The sequence below is a fragment of the Hetaerina americana genome, unplaced genomic scaffold (assembly GCF_022747635.1).
Source record: "Hetaerina americana unplaced genomic scaffold, ioHetAmer1.1.p SCAF_6, whole genome shotgun sequence".
Lineage (NCBI taxonomy): Eukaryota > Metazoa > Arthropoda > Insecta > Odonata > Calopterygidae > Hetaerina > Hetaerina americana.
Window position 1 is genome coordinate 71,436,294 of NW_027287205.1, and position 23,570 is coordinate 71,459,863.

General features: G+C 39.3%; 1 protein-coding gene across 1 annotated transcript in view; it reads right to left on the reverse strand.

Annotated features, from left to right (window-relative positions):
• The window catches only part of Snx27 (sorting nexin 27), a 95,947-nt gene that overhangs the window by 10,701 nt on the left and 61,676 nt on the right, over positions 1-23,570 (reverse strand). Inside the window, exons 2-3 of the mRNA XM_071593728.1 lie at positions 4,271-4,373; positions 2,884-3,012 (exon numbers count right to left, since the gene is read on the reverse strand). Of these exons, the coding sequence (XP_071449829.1) occupies positions 2,884-3,012; positions 4,271-4,373 (232 nt within the window). The remainder of the gene's footprint in view (positions 1-2,883; positions 3,013-4,270; positions 4,374-23,570) is intronic.

Consider the following 23,570-nt stretch of genomic DNA (forward strand, 5'->3'; position numbering starts at 1 on the left):
CCAGATTTCAAAAGCCTCCAATCTACGTCTATCATCCTGCTTCAGTGACCATGTTTCATGACGTACATAACTATGCTCAATATGAGCATGAAGTTTGGACAAGCCTTTTTTTAATATCCATACTAAGCAACCCTGTCATCAACTCCATCCTCCTTGTGAAAGCCTCTTTGCCTAGCGCAATTCTTCTCCTTACGACCCTATAACTTTGACCATGTTGGTCCAAAACACTTCTGAGATACGTAAACTCATCTACCTGCTCTATTTTTTGCCCTCCTATTTTAATGTTAACCTTAGCCTTTCTCTTTCTGGAAAATTGCATAACCTTTGTTTCATTAACATTGAAATTCATCTCATATCTATCGCATTGAATTTTCAATTCACTCAGTAATGCTTGCAACCCCTAGGCTGACTGGCAAACTAGAGCTTGGTCATCGGCAAATCTCAGTGATTGTACGAACTGCCCACCAACTTTCATTCCTTCCTCCAGTTCTTCCCATGTCTCTTTAATCATTTCCTCCACATATACGTTGAACAGCACCGGTGATAATGGACAACCCTGCCTTATACCTCTTTCTAACATTGCCCATCCGGACTCCATTCCCTAGTTGCACCTGAGCAGTCTGAGACATGTACAAGTTACGGATTAGCCTCCTGTCCCTCCAATCCATTCCTACTTTTAGCAATATACTCATTAGTTTTTCCCAGTTCACTGAAACAAACACCTTTTCGAAATCTACGAAACAAGCAAATACCTCCTGGTTGTATTCTATATTTCTCTCGATTAATAATCTCATTACTGCAATGGCATCACGCGTATCTCTCCCCTTCCTAAACCCAAACTGATCATCCCCTAAGTAATTATTTGCCCTACTCTCTATCCTTTTGTTTATGATCCTGAGAACAACTTTAGCTGCGTGGGATATCAAACTTATTGTCCTGTAGTCCTCACATGATGTAGCCTTTACCTTTTTCGGAATAGGAACTAAAACGGATCTCACAAAGTCTTCCCACCTTCCTTCCTCCTAAATACAATGAATCAGTCCATATAGCAACTTTCTCTCACATTTTCCTGAACCTTTTTCATTTCCCTTAATGTCCTTTCTATCTCATGGTCGAGTATGCATGGGCCTAAGCTATCTTCCTCTACGTCATGTTCTCTTTCTATTTCTAACCTTGTTGGCCCAAGTTCTTTACCATACAGTTTTTCTATATATTCCTTCCATCTCTCTTCAATCTTTTCTGTGTCAACTATTATCTTACCCGCCTTATGTCTAACTGTTAGCATATATCTTCCCTTCTTGCTTCCCGATAATGATTTAACCTTGCTGTAGAGTGCACCAATTTCACCCTTCCTCTGCAAAATTTCCATATCCTTGCACTGCGTTTTCCACCATGCTTCTTTTGCTTTAATTGTTGCCAGTCTCAATGTATTATTTAACTCTTTGTACTTCATTTTGCCTAATTCTGTGTTTACATTTTTCCATTTTCTTCTCTCACCCTTCTTTGCAATCATCTCATCCTTGATCCACGGTTTCCTTGTCCTTTTTCCGTTCACAGTTCCTATAGTGTCTTTTTCTGCTTCCGATATCCCTTTCTTGGTACATTCCCATTTTCCTTCGATAGTACTCAGCTCTTTACCATCCTCCATGATTTTCTCTATAGCCTACTGATACTCCTTTTTCAATCCATTTAATGCTTCTACATTTCATTTCCTAACCAGCCACACCTGCCTTATCTTTTTGAAATGGAGGCTACATTTCATAACACCTAAATTGAGGTCAGAGTTCGCATCTGCTCCTGGGAAGCTGTGCGAATTTATCACTGTTCCTAAACCTGTGCCTAAACAGAATATAATCTAACTTAAACCTTAATTAGTCACCTGGCGTTTTCCACATATACCTGCGCCTTTTGCGGTGTCTAAACCAAGTGTTGGTGATGACTAACCCCTGTCTCCTGCAGAACTCAATTGCTTCCTTCCCTGATCAATTTCTTCCTCCTTATGATTGCTCGGTGGCACGTATACTTGAACAATGACCAAGTTCGTCGGTTCTGCTTTTATCTCTACTGGTAATATTCTATTTGTTGCCTGTTTTATGTTGACTACGCTTCTTCCTACCTCTTTATTTTATATTATGCCTATCCCTCACTGGCTCTCATCCCCACCGCTGTATATTATTCTATAATTATCACTCCAGTAATCCCCACTATCCTTCCATCTCACTTCCCATAGACCTAATATATCTATATTTCCTCTTTCCCTCTCTCGCTTAATATTATCTAGTTTTCCTGTCCTCAATATTCTCCTAACATTCTGAGCTCCTATTCTAACTAATTTGGCCTTCTTCTTCTGCGTCTTCAGTCTTGCTGCTGTCAGTTTTCCTCTTCAAGGGTTTCGTGAAATGATGACCACAGAATCCTTGCCTCTCACGCTGTTGGGCACAAAACACGGCTGATTGGGCTGAGTCCTGCAGTTGCCAGAACTCATATTCTCTACACTGTCCATCATTTAAATCTTGGGAATGATAATTGAGGTGATTTCCCATCACCTTCCTCAATAGTGTTTTTACTGTGACACTATCCCCAATGGCCACCCCACTGGGGTCAGATGCCTTTGCAGCCGCCTCACTGAGGAAGATGCGTGGACTACCTTCGTCTAACTCCTAACCTTTGACCTATCTGACATTGGTGGACCCACCAGGAGCAATTATCATTGTTCCCACCAGCACAACTCTAGGGGCCATTGGAACGCACAAGCCCTTCCAACACATCAAGGTTGTAGTTCATGGGAGGGAGGTTTGCTAATATCCACATATAATTAAAATTGCGCTTGGCTGGGTCTAGCACCACATCTTCGATATTATTTCAGTTTGGGGCAAAACTCACCACATATCTTTCACCCAATTTGTCCAAAGTATGATAGTCAGGAATAGAAATGGGAAGAGAGCGCTTTTCACTGTAATCAATGTATGAGTATCCCACAGGTTCTTCATTTGGTTCCAGTCTTTCTGCTTCCTGTAAACAAGGTAACAAATCAATGAAATACTGAGATAAATTTTCATAAGACATATTTAAAATACATATAATATTAAACAACATGAACTGAAAATATTCTTAGAAATACACATTAAGGATACCTCGCAAATGAAATTATAAAGAAAACTATAAAACCTTACTATGCTTTGTTGAATATAGTCACCACCTTTGGAAACAATTTCTTAGGGCCAAAAAGGGGTATTATGAAGAATTTTTACCCAGGATATTTAGCAAAAATGATCTATCACACATTGTTCACTTATTTGATTCAAAAGTATCATTCTTTAGGATAGGCAGATTATGAAAAAAATACCAATATTTCATCATATTGCAAGATTCCTCGTGTGAAACTTTTAATTAATTGATCATTTTAAAATGCTTATGAACACAGATAATAACAAATGTTAGTTATTAGCATTAATGAATAAATTGAAGCTACACTCCATCAAACTTATCAGATACTTGAAGTTGAATATATTGGTGAAGTGTTTTAATATGGAATCATTAGAAACCACAGATGACATAATAAATAAATATAAGTAAATAATTGGTAATTCCACATATATTTTTTATTAAACATAACCCGGGTTTCCACTTATAAAGTCATCATCAGGTCTCAGTCATCAGGACTTAGTAAGTCAAAACCCAGGTCGCGTTTAATAAAAAATATATGTGGAATAACCGAGTATTTATTTTCTGAAATGAATCGCTTCCACAAAGTGACGCCTGAAACCATTCTATAAATATAAGTACATAATTGAACTGTTATAAACCATAGTAAAAAGATATAAGGGCCAAAACTTCATCAGCAATCAATGCGACCATCTTTTTTTGGTGGGTAATGTGGTATCACTAAAATATCTCAAAACCTGAGATAGCTGTTTGGTAGTGTAGGTGAACTTTGATACTTTAGATTAGCTGCTCAATTATTTCAAGATGATATCAATGCCGAATTACAAGAGTTGGAGTTAAAAATGGTAAATATTTCATACATGCCAATTATAAGCATAACATATTTACAGTAGTTATCACTACCCTATTACACAACAGGAAAACATTAACTAAAACAACTTTTAATGAGTATACATAAAGTAATGCAGCAATCATTGTACACTAAATAGTTCACCAATTCATGTTTCCATTACTTCATAAATTCAAAATGGATTGTTTTTATAAAATAAATTAACTATATGTTTACATTGGAGTTTGATAATATCCAAAATATTGCTATCCTTACCTGAGGTGTGACAGAAATGACAGTTAGTGTAAGGACATCTCCACCAGATTTTATGAGATCAACCACCTGCTTGTGGGTAGCTCCTTCCACGCTCACCCCATTCCTGTATTGCAAAAAGAAAATAAAACTTCTCAGTGCTAGAAGTAATTTAAACACTCAAAGTATGTGACAATAGCTATTCTCAAAAATTTATGACAGGGAGCGGCTGGAACTTGAAGTTGCGCAAATGTAGCACTAAAAGTTTTTTTTAAACCTATCTGGTAAGTAATAGTAGAGAAAGAAAAGAATAGGACAGAAATTTAGGAGGGATCATGTCAATAAAATTACAGAGATTAAGTGCGGAACACAGAAATTTAAGATGTCATTTTTTTCCACAAATGATAAGGGATCAGAATAACATTGTCTGACCACGGCAGGGTCATATTCGGGTCACAATTAGTCTGGCGTGTATTCACCCCCTGCCACACACCCTAGTGGTGGCTTGCAGGGTACTAGCATATATAAGGAAAACACTTCAAATTTTTTGAAAGTTTGCCACACATTTTATAATGTTTAAATGAAATAAAACAATCCACTCAAAATTTCCATGAGTTAGGTAAAGTCATCATCTAACAGCAATTGACAGGTGCCATTACAACAAATTGCATTTTTTCGGCAATATAAAACATTGAAACAAAGGTCAATTTATCCTATTTTAGGACATTCCAATTTTCCATTATGTCCAATGATGCCATAAAATGGTGAATCAGTGTGCCATTCTTTTCCAATGATATTAAGGAGTATAATAATTTGACTATTCTAAACTACCATTATGATTAGTATGTAGTGGTTGATTTCATTACTTCAGACCGTTCATCCAATATGTAATGACAACCTTCAAATCTGATTGAAAATCATAAATGTCCAAGGCAATCCACACATTGGTCATACCTTGGGGATACTCTATACTATAATCAATTTCACTGTAAAATCAAAGAGACATTTTCATTCATTATGCCATGCAATGTCAGCAGCGCTTGCTTCCTCCAAAAATCAACAATATAAGTCTTCTACTGCAAACTGTTAAGTTATGACACCACATATGACCAAAAAACGTAAGTTTTGCAATATCCAATGCAGTTATGTCCTAGAAGGATAACCGAAAATTATAAAACTGAAGTGATACCATCAACTTGTCGAAAACCCATTTTCTAAACAAAGGTAGCAACGAATTCCTTGCATGATTCATGCATTGATTTTCATTTCCAGTTTTTTTTTATGATTGCAGAAAAGTACATCCCCATGTCTGAAAATTTGGTTTCATTCATCAGAAGTAGGCAATACTGAAACATTGATTGACACCTATAAAATCATGACGCATCTGTTATTTGCAAAGCACAGGGGTGGTTATTTCCAAGGCTTAAAATAATTGCATATTAAGAATTAAGTTATTAATTGAGTAAGTAGACCAATATAACAAAATAGTCAAAATGCTAAAAAAAATCGCAAAAATATTGCAAACATAGCAATCGATTTTCATGTCCAGTCACAGCCACGAAGTAGTCCTCCAAATGGAATTTGCATATGCTTAAGTCGGATATCGGGGAGCCTTGTCAACAGGTTTGAGCGGTAAGGCCTACGCAGGAACGCCTGTCGTTCGCGAAAAACGTTCGCTTTTCCTTTCGAAAAATATAGAGGGGGCAGGTTTCGGTACGACTGAGTGGAATTTAGCCTCACCGCGACGGGTGAATCCTTTCAAAAAACCGCAGTTAACAACGTTACGGCTGAATTCAGCTGCCAACAAAGCTTTTCTACCAGCCGTCGGCCACTCCTAACTTCTTCCGTGGGCAGAAAATTTCTCAAGCTCTGAAAAGGCGTTGTCCTCCCCTAGGAGGACTACTGGATCAACGGAACCACCCGTCCCACGGCGGGGAGTAGTTTTTGTGTGGAAAATGTCATCGGTCAGTATTGAATTATAAACAACTAATCCCGTCCAAGAAAGAATCCCAGAGAGCATGGGCCTCGAAAATCAATATCAAGCACTAATAATAGATAATACCGTTTCCTAATGCATCTACAACAAAAACCTAAGAAAAGAAAAAAATTGACGTTATAAGCAAGTATTTTCGTTTAAATTAGAACTTTGACCGAAAAATTCAACTCTAACAAACATCAAATACTTCGTTTTTTTCAAAGGTCTCGTTTCTGAAACCTACAAAGTCACCATTTATATTTATATTGATCTTTTCTTATATCTTTACCCCAGACCCCCAGAATATTTGTCCTTATTATATAATTATTCTTCTCCTAATGTCCTTCCTTACCACTGTCCCCATTTTTATCCAAAATACTTGATAAATATCGGAACGGTTAGCTTGAGCTGTCCTAATTTAATATTTGTCTTAGCCTTAATAACTCCCGTAAAACTCACCATTTTCGATGAATATGATTTATTTTCATTCCATGCTTCTCACATTGATTTGTTTAATATGCTCAACACTGACCACAACACTTCGGCTCATTGAATAACTATCAAATAACAATTCACAAAACGAGCGAATCCAATTTCAATTCTTGTAGAATGGTGACACAAGCAAATAAAACGCTGGCAGAATTTCATACCACACAACCATTATTTGTAAAAGTCATACACGTAGAAAAGCCAAATAGAACGCCATTTTACTTCATAAATTCCCATCCCCTTAAAATCTAATTTAGAATTTTATCGCCTGAATTAAATTATTCCTTCTGCAAAAGCTTCTAAGAGTCCCCCTACCGTCTCTTCCTTCCTTTCCCTTTCGACCCTTGGGAATTTTAAGAATTTTAAGTTATTCTTCACGAGAGGTAGTTATAAACTGAATCTCCATCCCCATGGAAATTCTTGAGGAATGATGACGATTTTTCTAAACGTGCTTGACCATAATGTAAACACATTATTTGCCGAGGTAACATTTCATCTCCCATTCAAAATTACACTGGCGGTCGTGTTGAATTATGACTTCGCTTTAAATTCTTTCTCCTGGAAAATTTAATCATTTTCTTATCGAGTTCACCTTATTCATTACTCGGCTGCAGGATAGTACATACGAAAGTTTGAAATGCGTTTTGGGTGAGATCTACTTAGGTGTTGTATAAAAGCATTCATCGGAAACGTCAATCCGTCTATTGCAATGTTTCAAATGACCTCACTAGTCAGTCACTTCCCCTAATAATAACAACTATTAAAAATAGAAAAACCTAAGTCAACTGAAACATTAGACACAGAGGGGCGATCCTACATGGTTGTTAAATTTGGATCAATATTTGTGGCGATTTCAAGATCGAATGAAGGTCATTAAATACCAACAGTATGTTACAAGAGGTTCTGCGATATACCTAAATAAGCAAGTATAAGTACGAGTACTCTACTCCTCACCTAAGTGATGTTGTGCCTAACAAAGGCGATTAGATTTACGTTGAATTGGCAAGTGCACTTTACGTAGGGAATATTCTTTGGACACCGACCGCTGCATATTCGTTTGCGCATTCAAAATCACGAAAACAACAGACCTCAAAATGATTTAAAACGATCGGTTAATTTTTTTAAGCTATGAAAATGCGTGCTACTTAAAAGCGTAAATGACGCCACTCTCAAAGTATTTTTCAACGCATACGGTAAAATGATAATTCTTCATACACGCAAAAACAGCCATAGTTTTTGTCGGGAGACTTTTTCACGCATTAACACGCCTTGAATTAATGATTTTTGTCAACGTCATACTTTGCTAAGGCACATTCTGATGTGAATACATTTTTGCAGCTGGATTGAATGTTTATTTTGCGCTGTAAAAATAAACAAAAATATCATTTTCCTTACTATGATATCAAATATAGCTAAATTTACAACTCCAGGATACGTATGCAGGAGATTCTTCGGATGAACTGAAAGAGCACTTAAAACGATGAGTTACAGCGCAGGGTGAATAAAAGAAGTATGCTCAGATTCCCAGATTTGCAGTTGATATTGATATTTTAACAGGCAATGAATATTACAACAATTACAGTCTTTAATGAGACCAAATAAAACCAAAATTATTGACGTGACAAGCAAAAGGACAGACTGACGTTGCCAATGAACGTCTTCAAGTGCACTTACGCAGTGCAAATTCAGTCCTATTTACTCGGGAAGAAGGATTACTAGGGATGGGCAAAGTAATTTTAAGGTAAGAAGGTGAATTAGCTAATGACCTTCAATGAAAAATCACCTATAATAAAAAGAAAAAGCTTTTGGCGTCCCTAAGTCACGGTCTTAATATCAGAAAAAGACTCCTGTGACCAACGTTTGGAGTATAGGGTTTATGGCTGTAAAACTACTACCTTAAGACTAAATGAGGGAGGAGAAACCTTAATTAATGTTGACTAAGGCGATACAGGCGTATTATGAAAATAAAGAGAGTCGGCAAAACAAATAACGAAGAAGTTGAGAAGAAACCCATAGTTTGAGTGCAACTTGTTGGGCACCTATTGAAACCCGAGGGGTTTTTGAAATGGATGATGCTGGGATTACAAGCGAATGGAAAGAAAGACAAGGGAAGGACACGTTTGCAGCGCATAGACAGATAGTGAAAGGCACAGGAGCTACTTAAAAAATGAAGAGGAAGGTGGACAAACAAGAGGGGAAAGCTGCTCACAAATAATCTCCGGATCATTCAAAAAAATAAAAAGAAGATAACTCCAGAAGTGTAAACACATCGAGTGAACAATGGTGGGAATGAACTATCCAATGCAAGGGTATAAGTTCACTTTATACCGAAAAGCAAAGGACAGAAGGCATAACGTTGAGCCATAGACATATCATAAAACCATTATTTTGATACGATACAGTACGACATTACAACAAAACAATATAAGAGTAGTTACAGTATTAAAATTAAAAATATCTGCGATGAACAGCATTAACATTTGTACTTGCAAAACAGCAATGATCGCTGAAAAACGTAAAACGAGTATGAAGAAGGCGACGCAGGTAAGTTAACCCCGATGCTAGACGCAATGGCGAATAAGCGGAAAGACCAAGCGACATGCATTCCGACAACCACTTCAAATACTACGGCTGTCACACTATGAAAGCATTAACCACTGCGCTTTCCTCAAGCTAGAGAGGTGTGCATTAGTTTGAACAAAACTCTGTCCCCACCGGTGTGAGAAATTGTGCCATACATCCGCGTTTCTCAGGAAATAGGATCGATATATTTTCCACTTCATTGCAGCACTCGACTAAGACCCAGCTTTCACATGGAAAAATCAAAAACTTTTCGGCCGAATATACCTCTTCATATCTAAAAAAGACTCTGCTTTCCGGAGTTGGAAGTGAAGAGGGGGGCACTCGCGACTAGTCTTCACTAAACCGGTCGTGCCTCACAGGAAGCAACAAACAAGTATGTACGGCGTTTTATTCGAAACAAATCTAGAGATTAATGCACCGATATAATAGTGCAAATAAAGTGAAATTTAATGGGTAATTTAAATTTATTGAAAGCCAAAAACGGGATCACAGAAAGTGTCAAATGAAAACCAAGATAGAAGCTACTTTGCTTGCACGTATTTTTCTCGAAAAAATATCAGAATATAGTTATATTTTGATATTTAAGGGCTTCTACTAGACAGTTATAAAGGAGGTACATTACATCGAGCGATCGTAATCGTGGATACATCTGACACCACGGGAGAAAAAATAAATTTACGAGCAACTCATAAAGTGTGGGATACTAACAAGATATTACGAAACCAATAACCGACACATTACCAGTTCATTGATATATTTGCAAGTAATATTTACATGAAATCCAGGGAAAGTGTAATACAATTTTAGGCGAAATAAAGAAATAGTTACACCCACTTCCATACCTCCACACTTACCCGCCTTTACAATGCAGGGCAGACTGTTGGGGGATTCACGAAAGGGTAGAGGTGTATGTAGTTCATATTTTTTTTATCTCAGCAGCAATTACACTTGAAGCCGTCAATGTAACGATGCATGCATAATTAAAGCAATGTTCCCTGACATACACTCAAAAACCAATCTCAAAAGCTCTATCACTCAGCACTCATAAACTCTGGTTCGGAAGGAAGACTTTACTTTAAGGTATTGTATATTTATTAAATTTATACGGCGAATTCAGCTTAAGTTTATCATGAGTACATCTATTACTTCCTAACAACGCTATAGCTGTAAGGTGTTTCTGAAGTGGATATTTATTATATTTTTCTCTGATTGTAAGAGATAACAAATGTAACTAGGAGTAAGGCGCATACAGCAAAGTTTAATTGTAAATTGCTTTTGTCATCCTGATTATTTTTTAATTTTATTGCACTTCACTCGCATGATTTACTCACGTGTTTTATGTTTTTATTCGACCTGAAAAATAGGGCGGATAAATTTTTGAACAAGTACTAGGGTAACAATATTAAACCGAACGAGCTGGTGAATAGTTACCTGTGTTATTGTTAGTTACTTGTGTTAGTTACGAATAGTTATTAATGACATCTTACGAGCCGAGCTACTCTGACATATAAAGCACAACAGTAAATTCGCGTATTATAAAAAATCACCCCTGATTCACATGTCGCAAAAATACCACCCCTCTCAAAATACTAGATAATAACATAACAACTTCTGCCACACGCCCTCGTGAAGATTTGTTGAGTTAGACGCACATGGTGGGGCAGAACTAACTCCTTAGTTTAAAAAAAAATCACTGAAGAGCGCGCAGGTAAATTAGCGGAGTGGGAGTGATAGCGTTATCTGGGGAAAATAACACCATTTTTAGTAGTTACCAAGTAATATTCTGGTGAGCATCGAGGCTTTGTCGTAGAAACGTTCTTTAAGATAAAGTATAGCGTGGTGGCGACGCAGAGGGCGCAGTAGTCTAGCGATGAAGCGCATTTTCACCTCTCCGGCTCAGTAAATAAGCAACATTTTCGTTATTGAGCGACTGAAAACCCTCGCAAACTTCACCCAAGACGTTTTCATTGCTCCAAAGTGGCAGTTTGGTGCGCTGTGTCCTCCATAAGCATTAATGGGCCTTACTTTTTGGAATCTCAAAGTTCAACTGTTACTGTGAACTCTGTGCGCTATTGTCAGATGCAGGAGAACTTTTTACTCTCCAAATTGATAGAGTATGGTGAGGAATATGACACAGAAGCCTTTTGGTTTCAACAGGATGGAGCAACGGCTCTTACCGCCCATCGTTCACGCCAAATCCTGCAAGAACAATTTCCCCGCCACCTGATCTCCTTACGAGGGGATGTTCCATGGCCCCCTCGCTCCCCAGATTTGAGCCCGTGATTTTTTTCTCCGGGAATATCTCAAGCTGAGGTTTTCAAAGTTCGACCAAGGATCTTGGAAGCTGATAAGGAAGCAATTACAGATGTCATCGCAAGAATAACGCAAGATATGTTGAGAAGAGTTTTCGAAAACTTTTTTGAACGAATCAACATGTGCATCGCTCACCAGGGTCGTCACCTGGATAAAATAATTTTCAAAACCTAATGAAAAAAATGGCATTAGATTTATTTTCAGAAATAAAAACCTTATTTAATTATCTTGGTTGTTTTTTTACTCAATTCACCCGGCAAATCAAGGAGTCTATTCTGACTCACCCCGTAGATATAAGTGATCGCTGGATCTAATTTTTTTCAAATTTGGAAATAGTATGTCATCGAACCACCGTTGATTCTCTACTCGTCTGTGTACTAAGGCAACTTACTTTATCGGGAGTTGACATTAGTTTTGTGCGACACTTGATTGTTCGTGTTACGCTTCCTTCAACGACCCTTCTCCCTTTCACAACAGGACAGCCATCACCTACCATTTCGATAGCGTGCTACATATTTTAAGTCTCATTTTATCGACATGATTACTAGTACATTCATCGTTCGTGTTTGGTAGTTCATACCAAATAAAATTTGCAGGGCCAGGGCTTGTGGTTGGATGGGAAAGGTTTCCAATCCTGTGGGAGAGAGTATTTCCAAGGCTAACGTTAATACGATATAAATCTCGCTTTCGTTCTTTTTAAAAATTGAATCACAAAAAAACAGTACCAATAAATGGAGTAATGTAATAAGCACAAGAAGTTATCGTTTTTAAGTAATTATTAACATTTATTCTAGATCTGAATAAAATTTATTCTACATATTAATTGATCTTTATGCACAAAACTTTGAAAATTACAGGTGTTAATATGTTCTGTTTCAGGAAGCCGTAGATTCTAGTAACTCGCAGTATGGAGAAGATAGAGGCTCGGAGTGTGTTTAAGTTCCTTCATTTGAAATGTAACAGTGCCCGAAAAATCCACAATGAAATGATTGATGTTCATGGAAATGATAGTCCGTCATATGACACAGTGGTGAGGTGGAAAAGGAATTATAAAACTGGCCACATGCACCTCACACAGATTCCAAGAAGGGGAAGAACATCGCTCACGGACGATGATGCTGCCCTAGTGAAAAAAGTGATGAACTTCATTCCATTAGACCGAAGAGCAACCGTCCAAATGATCGTGAATGAGACTGATCTTAGCCACGACAGTGTGTGGAAAATTGTTCACGAAAGTAAAAAGACATTTTTGAAACTTATAAGCATATCCGGGTAGTTTAAATCAATGACTACTTCTTTTTGGAAATGGTTCTAGTTTCATTGCCCTCACCGCTTCGGAATACTTATTTCAGTCGTCCGATTCCTGTTACGCTCTATACACACTACTGGCGTGTCCGAAATATAGATGGGGGATTCTTAGCGAAGAATGGATTCCTCTGAATCGATCGAGAATGCGTACCTGTAATCGATTACCCAAAATACTGGATTCAAAGATTCAGAAGTATCGATTCCTGTCGTAAGCATCCTAGTCAATATACAAAACTAACGAGCTATGGATGACTTGGCTTTCAGTCTCCAATGTCGATACGATTAGCTGAGGTTCAAATGTTTTGGACCGGTATCTTTCTTCCAGTTTTATTACCCTTATCATTTTGCAAATTCGCTGTAATGTTCAATTATTTTCGGTCCCGAGGCTATTAAAAATCTTTCCACACTACGGATTGTAAATTGATTCTTTAAAGTATGTGTGCTGTTTATTAAAGGCTATTTTGTTTAAAACCGAGCCAACAGGTTTCCATGCAAACGATTCCTCCCATCTCCAACCGATCTCCATTCTGCACATTCTGGTCTCATGGTGGTATTGATGCTAGATAAAAGCTTCTCTTGTTTCACTACTCTTCAGTGTCAAGCAGCCTTAATAAAAGTTAAGGCATGTCCAAAGACACATAAACATAGCCAAGTCCATGGTCTCTAATATTCACGATTCGCAGATACTGCGTGTACGAATTAATCAGAACTCATCACACTGGGAGTTCGAATAATCACCACTATCATGAGAATGCTTAACTATTTGACGGAGGTTTTGTTGCATTCATAGAATAGGAATGGTAGATATAAATTTGATAAATGTTCCAGATAGTTAAATCCTCTGATCCCCACCGTGGCACCTAACAACTCGAATACGCGTTCTGTTTTGTTGGTCCTCCATACTAAGAATAATCGTATATACTATTTACAAGAACTTTTTAGCTTACGAAGCTTATTTCTTTAATAGCTCCCGATGGATGAGGCCACTCCAATTATTTATAATGCCTAAGAACAGGCATTCCTCGTGAAAACAATAGTATCCCGGCAGTGCACTGACCCAAGGCTGGATACGATCCCTCATGTCCTTAACACCGGAATGCATTAATCGCTCTCGCAGATCGCGCGAAAGAACTCTAAACACATAACACGACCGTAGAAATGAAGGAGTCATTGCATTTCTCCTTTTCATGCCTTAAGTGAAGGCGTTAAAAGCTTCACGACAACATCACTGAGTCGTCTTCTCCCCTCTCCTAACCATGCACCAAGTGAGAAAATGACCAGCCTCACGCCTCAGACGAGAGGATAATTTGTACACTATAAGATAATGGCTTATAATGGCATGTATATAAAGCGATCACTGATTCAGTTTCCCTTGTATATTGTGACAAACAATTTATAATAATGAAAGCAAGCAGATATATCGTCAAAGTCTGATATTGGTGCCTCTTTCTAATCAGTCTTTCAAAGGAGTACCTCGCACAACCTCCAGGGAATTAGCTTCTATGCCAACAATGGGAGCATCCAAGTTCCTAGTAAAATATGAATAAGTCCGCATGAAAAACTCGGCAATCTCACTAAATTGGCCACTGGCCATAGCATTCGAGCGAAACTCAAGAAATATGCAATTTCTTTTAACGCTCATCATGGAAAGGGCAACTGAAAAATTTAAGTTTGACGTAATCAAAAAATTAATAATATTTAAACAGCGAATACTAGTATAGCATCAGCCCACCCTTGTATTTTAAGAGTAAAAGTGTTAAGATTCTATAATATTACATTTATACATATATTATTACGCGCTCTCGGTAACAACGGTTGCGCCAATGTAATGACTATTGAAATGGGTATCTTTATTTTAGTTCGTTCTATAATTTAATAATTACAAAATTCAACGTCTGATTCTGAATTTCAGTGAAAATAGAATATAATTCGAAGTGAAACTTTGATTACCGAATTATTTTCAGGCATGTTGGTTAAGTCTTTCCAGGAGGGATATTGGCATGTTTAGGAAAGTGAAAGCGTATTTGGAGACTCAATACTCATTGGTTTCAGTTGTGACACGCTGGCGAAAACATGGAAAACATCAGTAGAATGCCGTAGCCATTAGAATGCACGCGGACTGGTAGCCTTGCATACCCTAAGTTTTAACACATTTGAATATTGACAAAGTCTCGGCCGATCAGAGGACGATGATCCCATCGAAGGTCACTGGATGGCGCAGGTCTTATAAAATTGTCTCATTAAGAAACGGACTTGGCGATATTTAAATAATTGGTACTTGGAAAGGGACAAGACTTGATGAACGAAACGAAGGGGATTTCAAGGTAGGTGTGTGAAACGAAGCGTAAGGATTGTGATTGTGCTGTCCTTGGGTAATGGATTGGCATTATGGCCTGCATATGACGACGACGTACACATCAACAAGAGTGTAGGTTTGGCTCTGAATTAGATGGCTAACGTTTGCCAAACGATTTTCTGATGGAAACTAGATACATACTAACTACAAAATATTAAACAACTCTGGAGCTTACCAGAATATTGATTAATTTGTTACTTGACCATTTATCAATTTTATAGAGCAAAATCATGGAATATATCAATGTAGTATCTTTGTATTTATTTTTTCAAATGTTGTCTCGTAAAGTTCAAATATGAAACAGATGAAAAATAAGTGTATTTTTCACAGTACTGGTCACAGACAAACGTGCGAAAAATGTGAATGAGTTAGGTGTCTACCAGATTTACCTGGGTTTACATCGCGATCAGTATTCGAAGAGTTGTGACTGTATATTGCTATGCACAGAGGAAAGAGATGGTGAGACAAAATTAAGGATGAGGAGTTCTGGATAAAGTTAAGAGAAGTTCTGAATGCGTGTGACACTGGTGAAAACGTAGTATTAGGAGATATGAATGGTTTGGTTGGTATAACAAGGGATCCCTCTGAAAATATTGGTAGGGCCTTTTGTTGATCGAGTGAATGATAATAGTGACAACCTGTTAAGTGCCTCCGCGGAGAATGGATTACTTGTTTCGTATACATGGTTTAAGCATAAATCTATTAATTTCCAAAAGGGAGATTCTAGGTGTATTATTCTTTTCGCAGTACAATAGAGAATGAGAGAATGGGTGAAGGACGCAAGGAGAATGAGCATTTATGAGCATGGAGCAGGCTAATATTTACGAATTTCAAAGGTGCAACTAAACAAATAGGCTACAAAAATGGAATGCAAGGAAGAGGAAGGCGCCAAGAAGTTGAGGTATCAAATATAAAACCGGCAAGTCAAAAATTTAAGAATTCAGTATAAATACAGGCTTGCAATCATACTGTGCTCCAATCAGGTGGATGAGAACAAATACGAGTATACCGAAAACGAAAATGCGAGGAAAGAAAGTGATCATGTAAGTGCTAATAAATATACATTGACTAACAGTAAGAGCAGCTGAAGTCACCGAAACGAAGAGGATAGCTTATGTTTCCTGAAAAAAAGACTGAGAATGAAGTGCCGCGTTTGAAATGAAGCATGGTCTCAAATAAAGATACGTATGTTCCGGAACAATCCCCAATGGTGTTCAACGATTTCATGGAAATTCATTGTGTAAAAAAATGTTTGCCAGAATAAGGCCGGTATGTTGATTGGAGATAAACTTAAATTTACTCATTGTACTGTACTCCGACGATGCAGTACCGGTGAACTACTACAAGATCTATTGGGAGGTCTGTAGACCTTCCGTGAGGTAAAAGGGGGAACGAATATGAGGGTACAAGTTTCCAAAACGCTCATGTTTGGTAAGGAGAAGGGGAAGAATGATTGGATACTGCAGGTAAACGGCGAAATTATTCTTGATAATTTAAAAGAAATGCTACACCGCAATACGAAAATTTCACAGTTTAAAAATCCCGGTCAAGGAGAATGATTTTAGCACCGTGATATTCTCGCATTTCAGCGAAACTTGAACGAAGGCACAGTTTTTCATATCTTGGCAGGAAGCTCGTGAAATACGGTAGGATATATGAAGACATTCAAAGGCGTGAAAAGGTTTCTGGCATTAGACAAAATATCATAAAAAATGACTGACTAAACAGGCGAAAATGGCAAGGCATAAAAGTGCACTCCCCACATTATCGCAGAGAAATGACACTTAGGTATGCCAGGATAAGCATAATTGTCCACTAAATGAGGAGGGTATTTAGAACGAGTGGTTTTTGAGGCAAAAAAAGAAGAAATGGGTCGTGGATCATACGTAAAAGAATTAGGATTGGACTTAAAATAATAGACAAGTGCCAAAGAAGACTGCTTCGCTGGTTTGGTCGATGTTGATAGATTGGATGAGAGTCGAATCACTAATGTACGAAGGGAAATGGGGGAAAAATGCAATGCATCGGTCCTTACCGATGAAATCAGTAGAAGGGAGTAAGCTTTAATTGGTAACCTATTTTCACGCTCCTTTGGACTTGTGTACAAACCTCAAGGCAACTTCGTGAGTTTATGCAGAAGAAACCACAAAACGTTACGTAATCCTCCTCGAGAAAATATTATTTACTTTCTTAGATTAATTTGAGGATAAAAGAATACAAAACGAGGGCGCTATGGAAACCGTGAACGACTGCAGTACACACTCCGTAAATAAAATCAGTTGATCCATCAGCTCCAACGCCTTGAAGTATAAAGTGACCTCGGTAACCTAACAATTAATGATTGTTCGCTGGATACACAACAGGTTCCCGGAAAAGAAACTCGAGAACCGTTGGAAGCAATGAACTCGCAAGCGCATTACTTAGTACTGACCTCAACTAACGTTTACTAGCAATGACGGCATCAAGAGTCAACACAACCGGGGAACATGGGGAATTCTTCCATAGGAAAATAGGAATCACTTCAGCGTGGAGCTCAGTGAGGCGTGCATTGTACGTGCAAATATTTAATTCGCTTTTATCTACAACGCTATCAAACTTTCACTTCGACATCCCACTATAAATAAGGTAATTTGCGACAAATGACATTTAAAGGGAAATACTCGTCATCGTATAAACGTTAACGTCGACTCGGTCAGTGTAGTGCTACCACCTTCGTCAATTCCGCCAGTGGCGGAGTTGAAGGCCCCCTCGGATATGGATACTGCGATACGATTCTCTTGATTTTTGTTCGTAGTTCACGGAATGAAGTGTTTTCAAAGGTTCACACACGTCACTTTATTGACACCTCTCTATCTACGTACGTTAAAGAGACCACAAGTCACTTTTGCAGGTTAGAGCGGCTTTCCTCAAATTTCAACTTACTGACAGAACAATGCATGAAGGAAAAAACAATTAAGCGTCGACTTGAAATTTAAATACAGCATGAATTCTATACTCACAAGAAGAGAAACTCTTTTAGAAATGAAATACCGTTTGATTCCTGCCATGTTCGATACGACGCCGACTGAGTTATTAAAATGTTTTCTTTAAGGTTTAGAATACCTTACCCTGTAAGATAATTTCGGAGTGGATAAGGAATCTTAAAAAATAACAAAACAAGAGTCTACGAGCGAGATTATAGTTCAAGACTACAATTTACAGAAATTATTATCACTGAAGCTAGAATTGTAGCCGTCGGGTCTATTATTCAACATTCCTTAATGAACATTTCATAGCAGTATCCACATAGTAATGGAGCCGAAAGTTATTTGATAGGCGAGAGTAGCGTTCACCCAATACTAAGCCTAAAAGCGTGTATAATTCACACATCGGGTTAAAGGGGCCAGGCTCCTTTCCCTCTGCCCCTTATGGTTTTCCACAATGTGCTGTTACTCAAAAAACCACACAGTTTGGGTGAAGCCGAGAGTGCCCAGCGGCACCATCCGGAATCGAACCCGGGCTCTAAGGCTAGGCTAAGGTAGCCTAATGTTCTGAATTCTAATGAAAGTTTTCACATTAGAGTTGCCAAGTTACCCAATACCTTCACAATCGAAATAAGATAGCAAATTCATGATACTCTTAAATTCAATCATTTTGAAAATTTTTAGAACGCCAAGCATTCGGCACAGATTATTCCTCATACAATGTTTTTCACTTCACATGAACAAGAAAGTGAGCACGGCCAAGTGAAAAGTGTGCGGACGCCACGCACAACAGCAACGCCTCCATCCGCATAGTGTGGCGTGGCCCAATACCCTAAGCATACTATACTATATGTATGGGGCAAGGGTGCACTTAAACGGCATTTTTCAACTCCCAAAAATAACCTTAGTGGGAGGAGAGAATAACTACCCCATTACCCTATATAAAGTAGAAATGTGAAATATGCCACAGCCCCTGTCACATACCCATTTCATAAAAGAAACAATCATATCCATAAATATTAATTCGCTGGAATTCCAGTTTATCCAGCAGATAAAAGATTTGATATCAGATTTCCATGAAATTTAGTATTCCCCGGTGTTTCCCGCCTTTCAAGATTAAGGTATGAACTATTAAGGAATAAATAGAAGAGCAGCGAGCTTTTAGGGCCTGGGGGGTGGACAGAGGGAGCAGTGATGACTCAGTAGTCATAAAGAAACAACCAGTTCACTTAACAACAACAAAGCAAAACTATACCTCGAAATGAAGCAAGCAGGGTGCTATAAAAATTGTGTGGTGGAGTTCTAGCCTTACGAGCTTCCGATTTTCTAAGGTGGCAAATACCTTTATTTTACTGGTTTATAAAGTATTTTAGGTAAAATAAATAAATGATTAGATAAATAACAGGGTTGACATGACTTAAATACATTGTATTTGGTTAGATATTTTAATGTTTTATAAGTATTCTTTTGCCGCCGTAATGAAATAGAAAATATCAATACACCGCATATTGTTCCACAGGTTTGAATATTTTATTTTCTGGGAAATCATTTGACGCTTGTTATTGTATGATGTCACTATATACGATGGCGTCGTATTTGGGATAGCGCGTGATCCAGGATTAGGCGATGGTTAGAGAGACAGCATGAAATGGGACTAGACAAGAGTTCAACCTTCCACTTGAAGACAATTGAAATTATGCGACCAAGAAAATTAGGGATTTAGGAGAGGAGGAAAGAGTAAGAAACAAGATCAATGCCCTACTCTCGACGAAATGCGTCCGGGGGTCGACTACTACCGATCAATTCAATGCACTACACCACGAAGGCCAACTAGGGACAAGAAAGCCAATAAAAATATAAGACGAGCATTAATTTTCATTTCTCATGAACAAGATGTCAGAATGGCAGATATATTATTGAACCCCTGTCATTAAATAGTAATCATCGATTGCATCTATTCACTACTTATCTTTCTCAACATGGATATCGTGAACACATTCGAAATACTACTGTACGAATTTTGCCACCGCCTGCTACTACACCGAAAACTATTGGAATGACTAAGATCATGTAAAATTTTAGTGTTTCACATTTGTGATTATTTAAAATTCCCAGAAAGTTCGCTTGAAGGGCGCTTGGAAGTGTATTGTAATCAAAAGTTAATCACTGATTATTTGGGAGAGGAAGGAAGGGGGAGGGGTCTTGTAAGCAACTTGAGCACCAACGGCTGACACATGGCTTTTCAAGCGCGTTTCCTTGGTGAGCACGACCACCAAGGAATCTGCGAGAAAGAAGAAAAAAACAAAACCACAATCACTTCAAAGACAAAAGCTTAAAACGCAAGTGATATTCAGTTTATCACCCTCGGATGTTTCGAGAACGGATCGCGTAACAAGTTCATTTTAATTAATTTCTCCGATAAGGACTCTATCAGCTTTTCTTGCTTTTCGTGAAGACGTATCGGAAATATCAAAATTATCTCGGCAATTCAATGATGTTTGAAATGGGAAAGAGCTCCAATTATAAAATGCTGACCAACTTAAACGTTCTCTACAACCGGGGAAAATTGAAGCTGGTAAAAGTTCATTCAGCGTCACAGCCAAACAAAATACACATCTTCATATTATTCTTATCGCATCCCCCGTGAGAGATTTTAAAAGAACGATAAGTTATGATGAAAACTTGTGAGTGGTCAGAGACGATAATGACCAGTCACCCGATGCTACGCATTCCATTAAATAATTATATTTTTATGCGAATGAGTCATCTTAGGCAAAGCAGAGCCAACAGTGACTCCACCGATATAACGCCATAACTATATATCAAAGATAGTTACTCCGTTAATAGCGTACTCTCTCATAGGCGGGATAAGCGAATGCCTAGGACTAGGGGAATGCGAAATTTCACTTGAAATCGCGGACGCAGAGGATAACCGAGTTTGACCTTACGCGCCGTAAAACGCAAAGCGTTCTTCGGAATTCTTGAAGCAAAGCCGCCGGAACGGAAATCAGCCAAGGGGCTGATAGGGAGGAGACTCCCACAACGTAAGTTTTCATACGCTCTTGGCTGTGCGAGTACTAACAGGAAATTAGGCAAGCACATATTCCTCTACGGGTAAATTCATTCGGTCGCATGATTACAGATGATAAACAACCGGTTTCCGTTACCCAGGATTAGTGCCAAGTTTGAAAAAGGTCGAAGGCAACTTTCCCTCATCGCACGCTACAGACATGTATAAGCAGGCGTACGCGCAAAATCTTAGGCGACTGGCATACGTAAACACGTCTCAAGTGCAATATTCGATATTAATATCAATGAACAGTGACCTACTACTTAAAATCTGAACGTCAGATTCAATATAACAAGCACAGGAGACGAAGGCACAACACAAAAAGTCAATTGAAAAATTACGAGAAGCATTATCTCCCTTGTGGTAATCCGGGTTATAAGCATTGTTTAACAATTTGAATACGAAGCACGATCTTCGAAACTATTCTCTATTGCTTCACTCTTTGCGAAAGTTATTACATTCATCGGAAAATGAATATTTAGAAAGAAAATGAGACTAAAGGGTGTTTTTATGACCCGAACGGAAGAGACAAAAAAAGAACTTTCAAGTTTAAGGTGTAAAAAGCCCGATAAAGAATACAACATCACGCGCAATTAAAAATGGACCAGCACGCGCAACCAATCTGGCGGAAAATCCAACCACGACGACGGAAATCACACCAATCTCTCCACCCTACCCGCGGGGCGCGGAGAAACTCCGAGCGAAGAAACTCGTACAGGGGACTGGGGAGACTCGAACGCTACCCACTGCGGGGAACGCTGCCTACGAATACTGTACCACCTGCGGGCGAAACGCATTCGGAAGACTTTCACTGGAGGAACTGAAAGGAGCTCATCGGACCGTGCCGACCGTTTGGACTAACAGACCCTGCCCGTGAACCTCAAAAAGAAAAGCAAAACATCCCGGGCAAAGCTGAGGAATTTTAAGGCCATTCGAGCGGCTTGGGAAAAAGATAACGTCGGTGGAGCGCCGGGGGGCGAATCGCCGCGCCCTCTCAAGGTGAGAGAGAGACTGCCGCTCGGGTGGGAGAGGGATGCTCACGGTGTTCTGCTTCTACGGAGGAGTAACCACGGAGGCGGCGAGAGGGAAAACTGTCTGGGCACTGCACTCACTTCTCCCCTCGGGCCCCGGACGTCGCGTAGATTGAGGGAGGCGATCCTGAGGAATAAACAGGGTACGCTGATGGGAGTGAAACAAAGGGGGATGTTGAAAACGACGCCAGGACGAACCTCACGTCGAGTCGCAGCTTCCCTCGCCCTCCACCGCCCACGGGGAACGGGTAATGGACACAAGAGTGGTATCCCAGCATCACCAGTGAAGCGACGACAGCTCGATGGACCGACGAAACAACAGGATCACTTGCACCAGGTCACGGAACTGGGATGGGGAAGGGCGACGCGTCCGACTACTTGTACGGAGAGCAAACAGGACGCATCGGGGAGGATCGGGACGCGACACCAATCACGGCAAATCCACGTGTGGACCAGGGGTGACGGGGAGTCGAGGCGCGGGAGGAACTCGACCAGAGGACATCGGAGGCGAGACTGCCATGCCACGGGGAGTGAGAGGAGAGGGTTGCTTGGTGTGGCCCGATTGAGAGAGCGTGGTAGGGTGGGAGGGGGATCGGGGGGGCGGGATAACTTTCTCCGTTTTGTAGTGCGTCCGTCCACACACTCCGCTCCCACTCTATGGCTCCCCATCAACCCCCGCCCCTCTCCGAGAAGGCGGGAGCACGCGCTATCTTTTTTATACGCCCCTCTACACGTCACACGTGGCTACGACGACAAGCACCCAAAATTTGAGAAATCAGCCGTTCCATCGACCGAAATAAAACCAATGTGTATCGAAGATTGTAAGCTACGTGACGCGCTACGGTTGTTTGTCGCAGGGGTGTCATGAGGCCTTACTTGAGGCGTGTGCTCCGAGTCGGATGCCCTCGGAGCGTATATGCTTCAGGTGATCCACGATTTGGTACACACGGGAATCCAATGAATTCTATGCACCCCGAACTAGACTGCAATGTGGGAATTACTGCGGTGTTTAGCGAATAAGCATTATAGTGAAGTCTTACAACCTACCGCGGTCAACACTTAACTATTCTATTAACTTCTAACTCATTGTTCATAGCTTAAGTTGTTGAGTCGATCGTTATCCATTCGTAGATATTAGTAATGTCTAAAAGAATATGGCTAAAGGATCTCACTTCTGTATTACTAAAACTTTTATTTGCATGTAATTTGTCAAAATACTTACAATTACGACTTAAT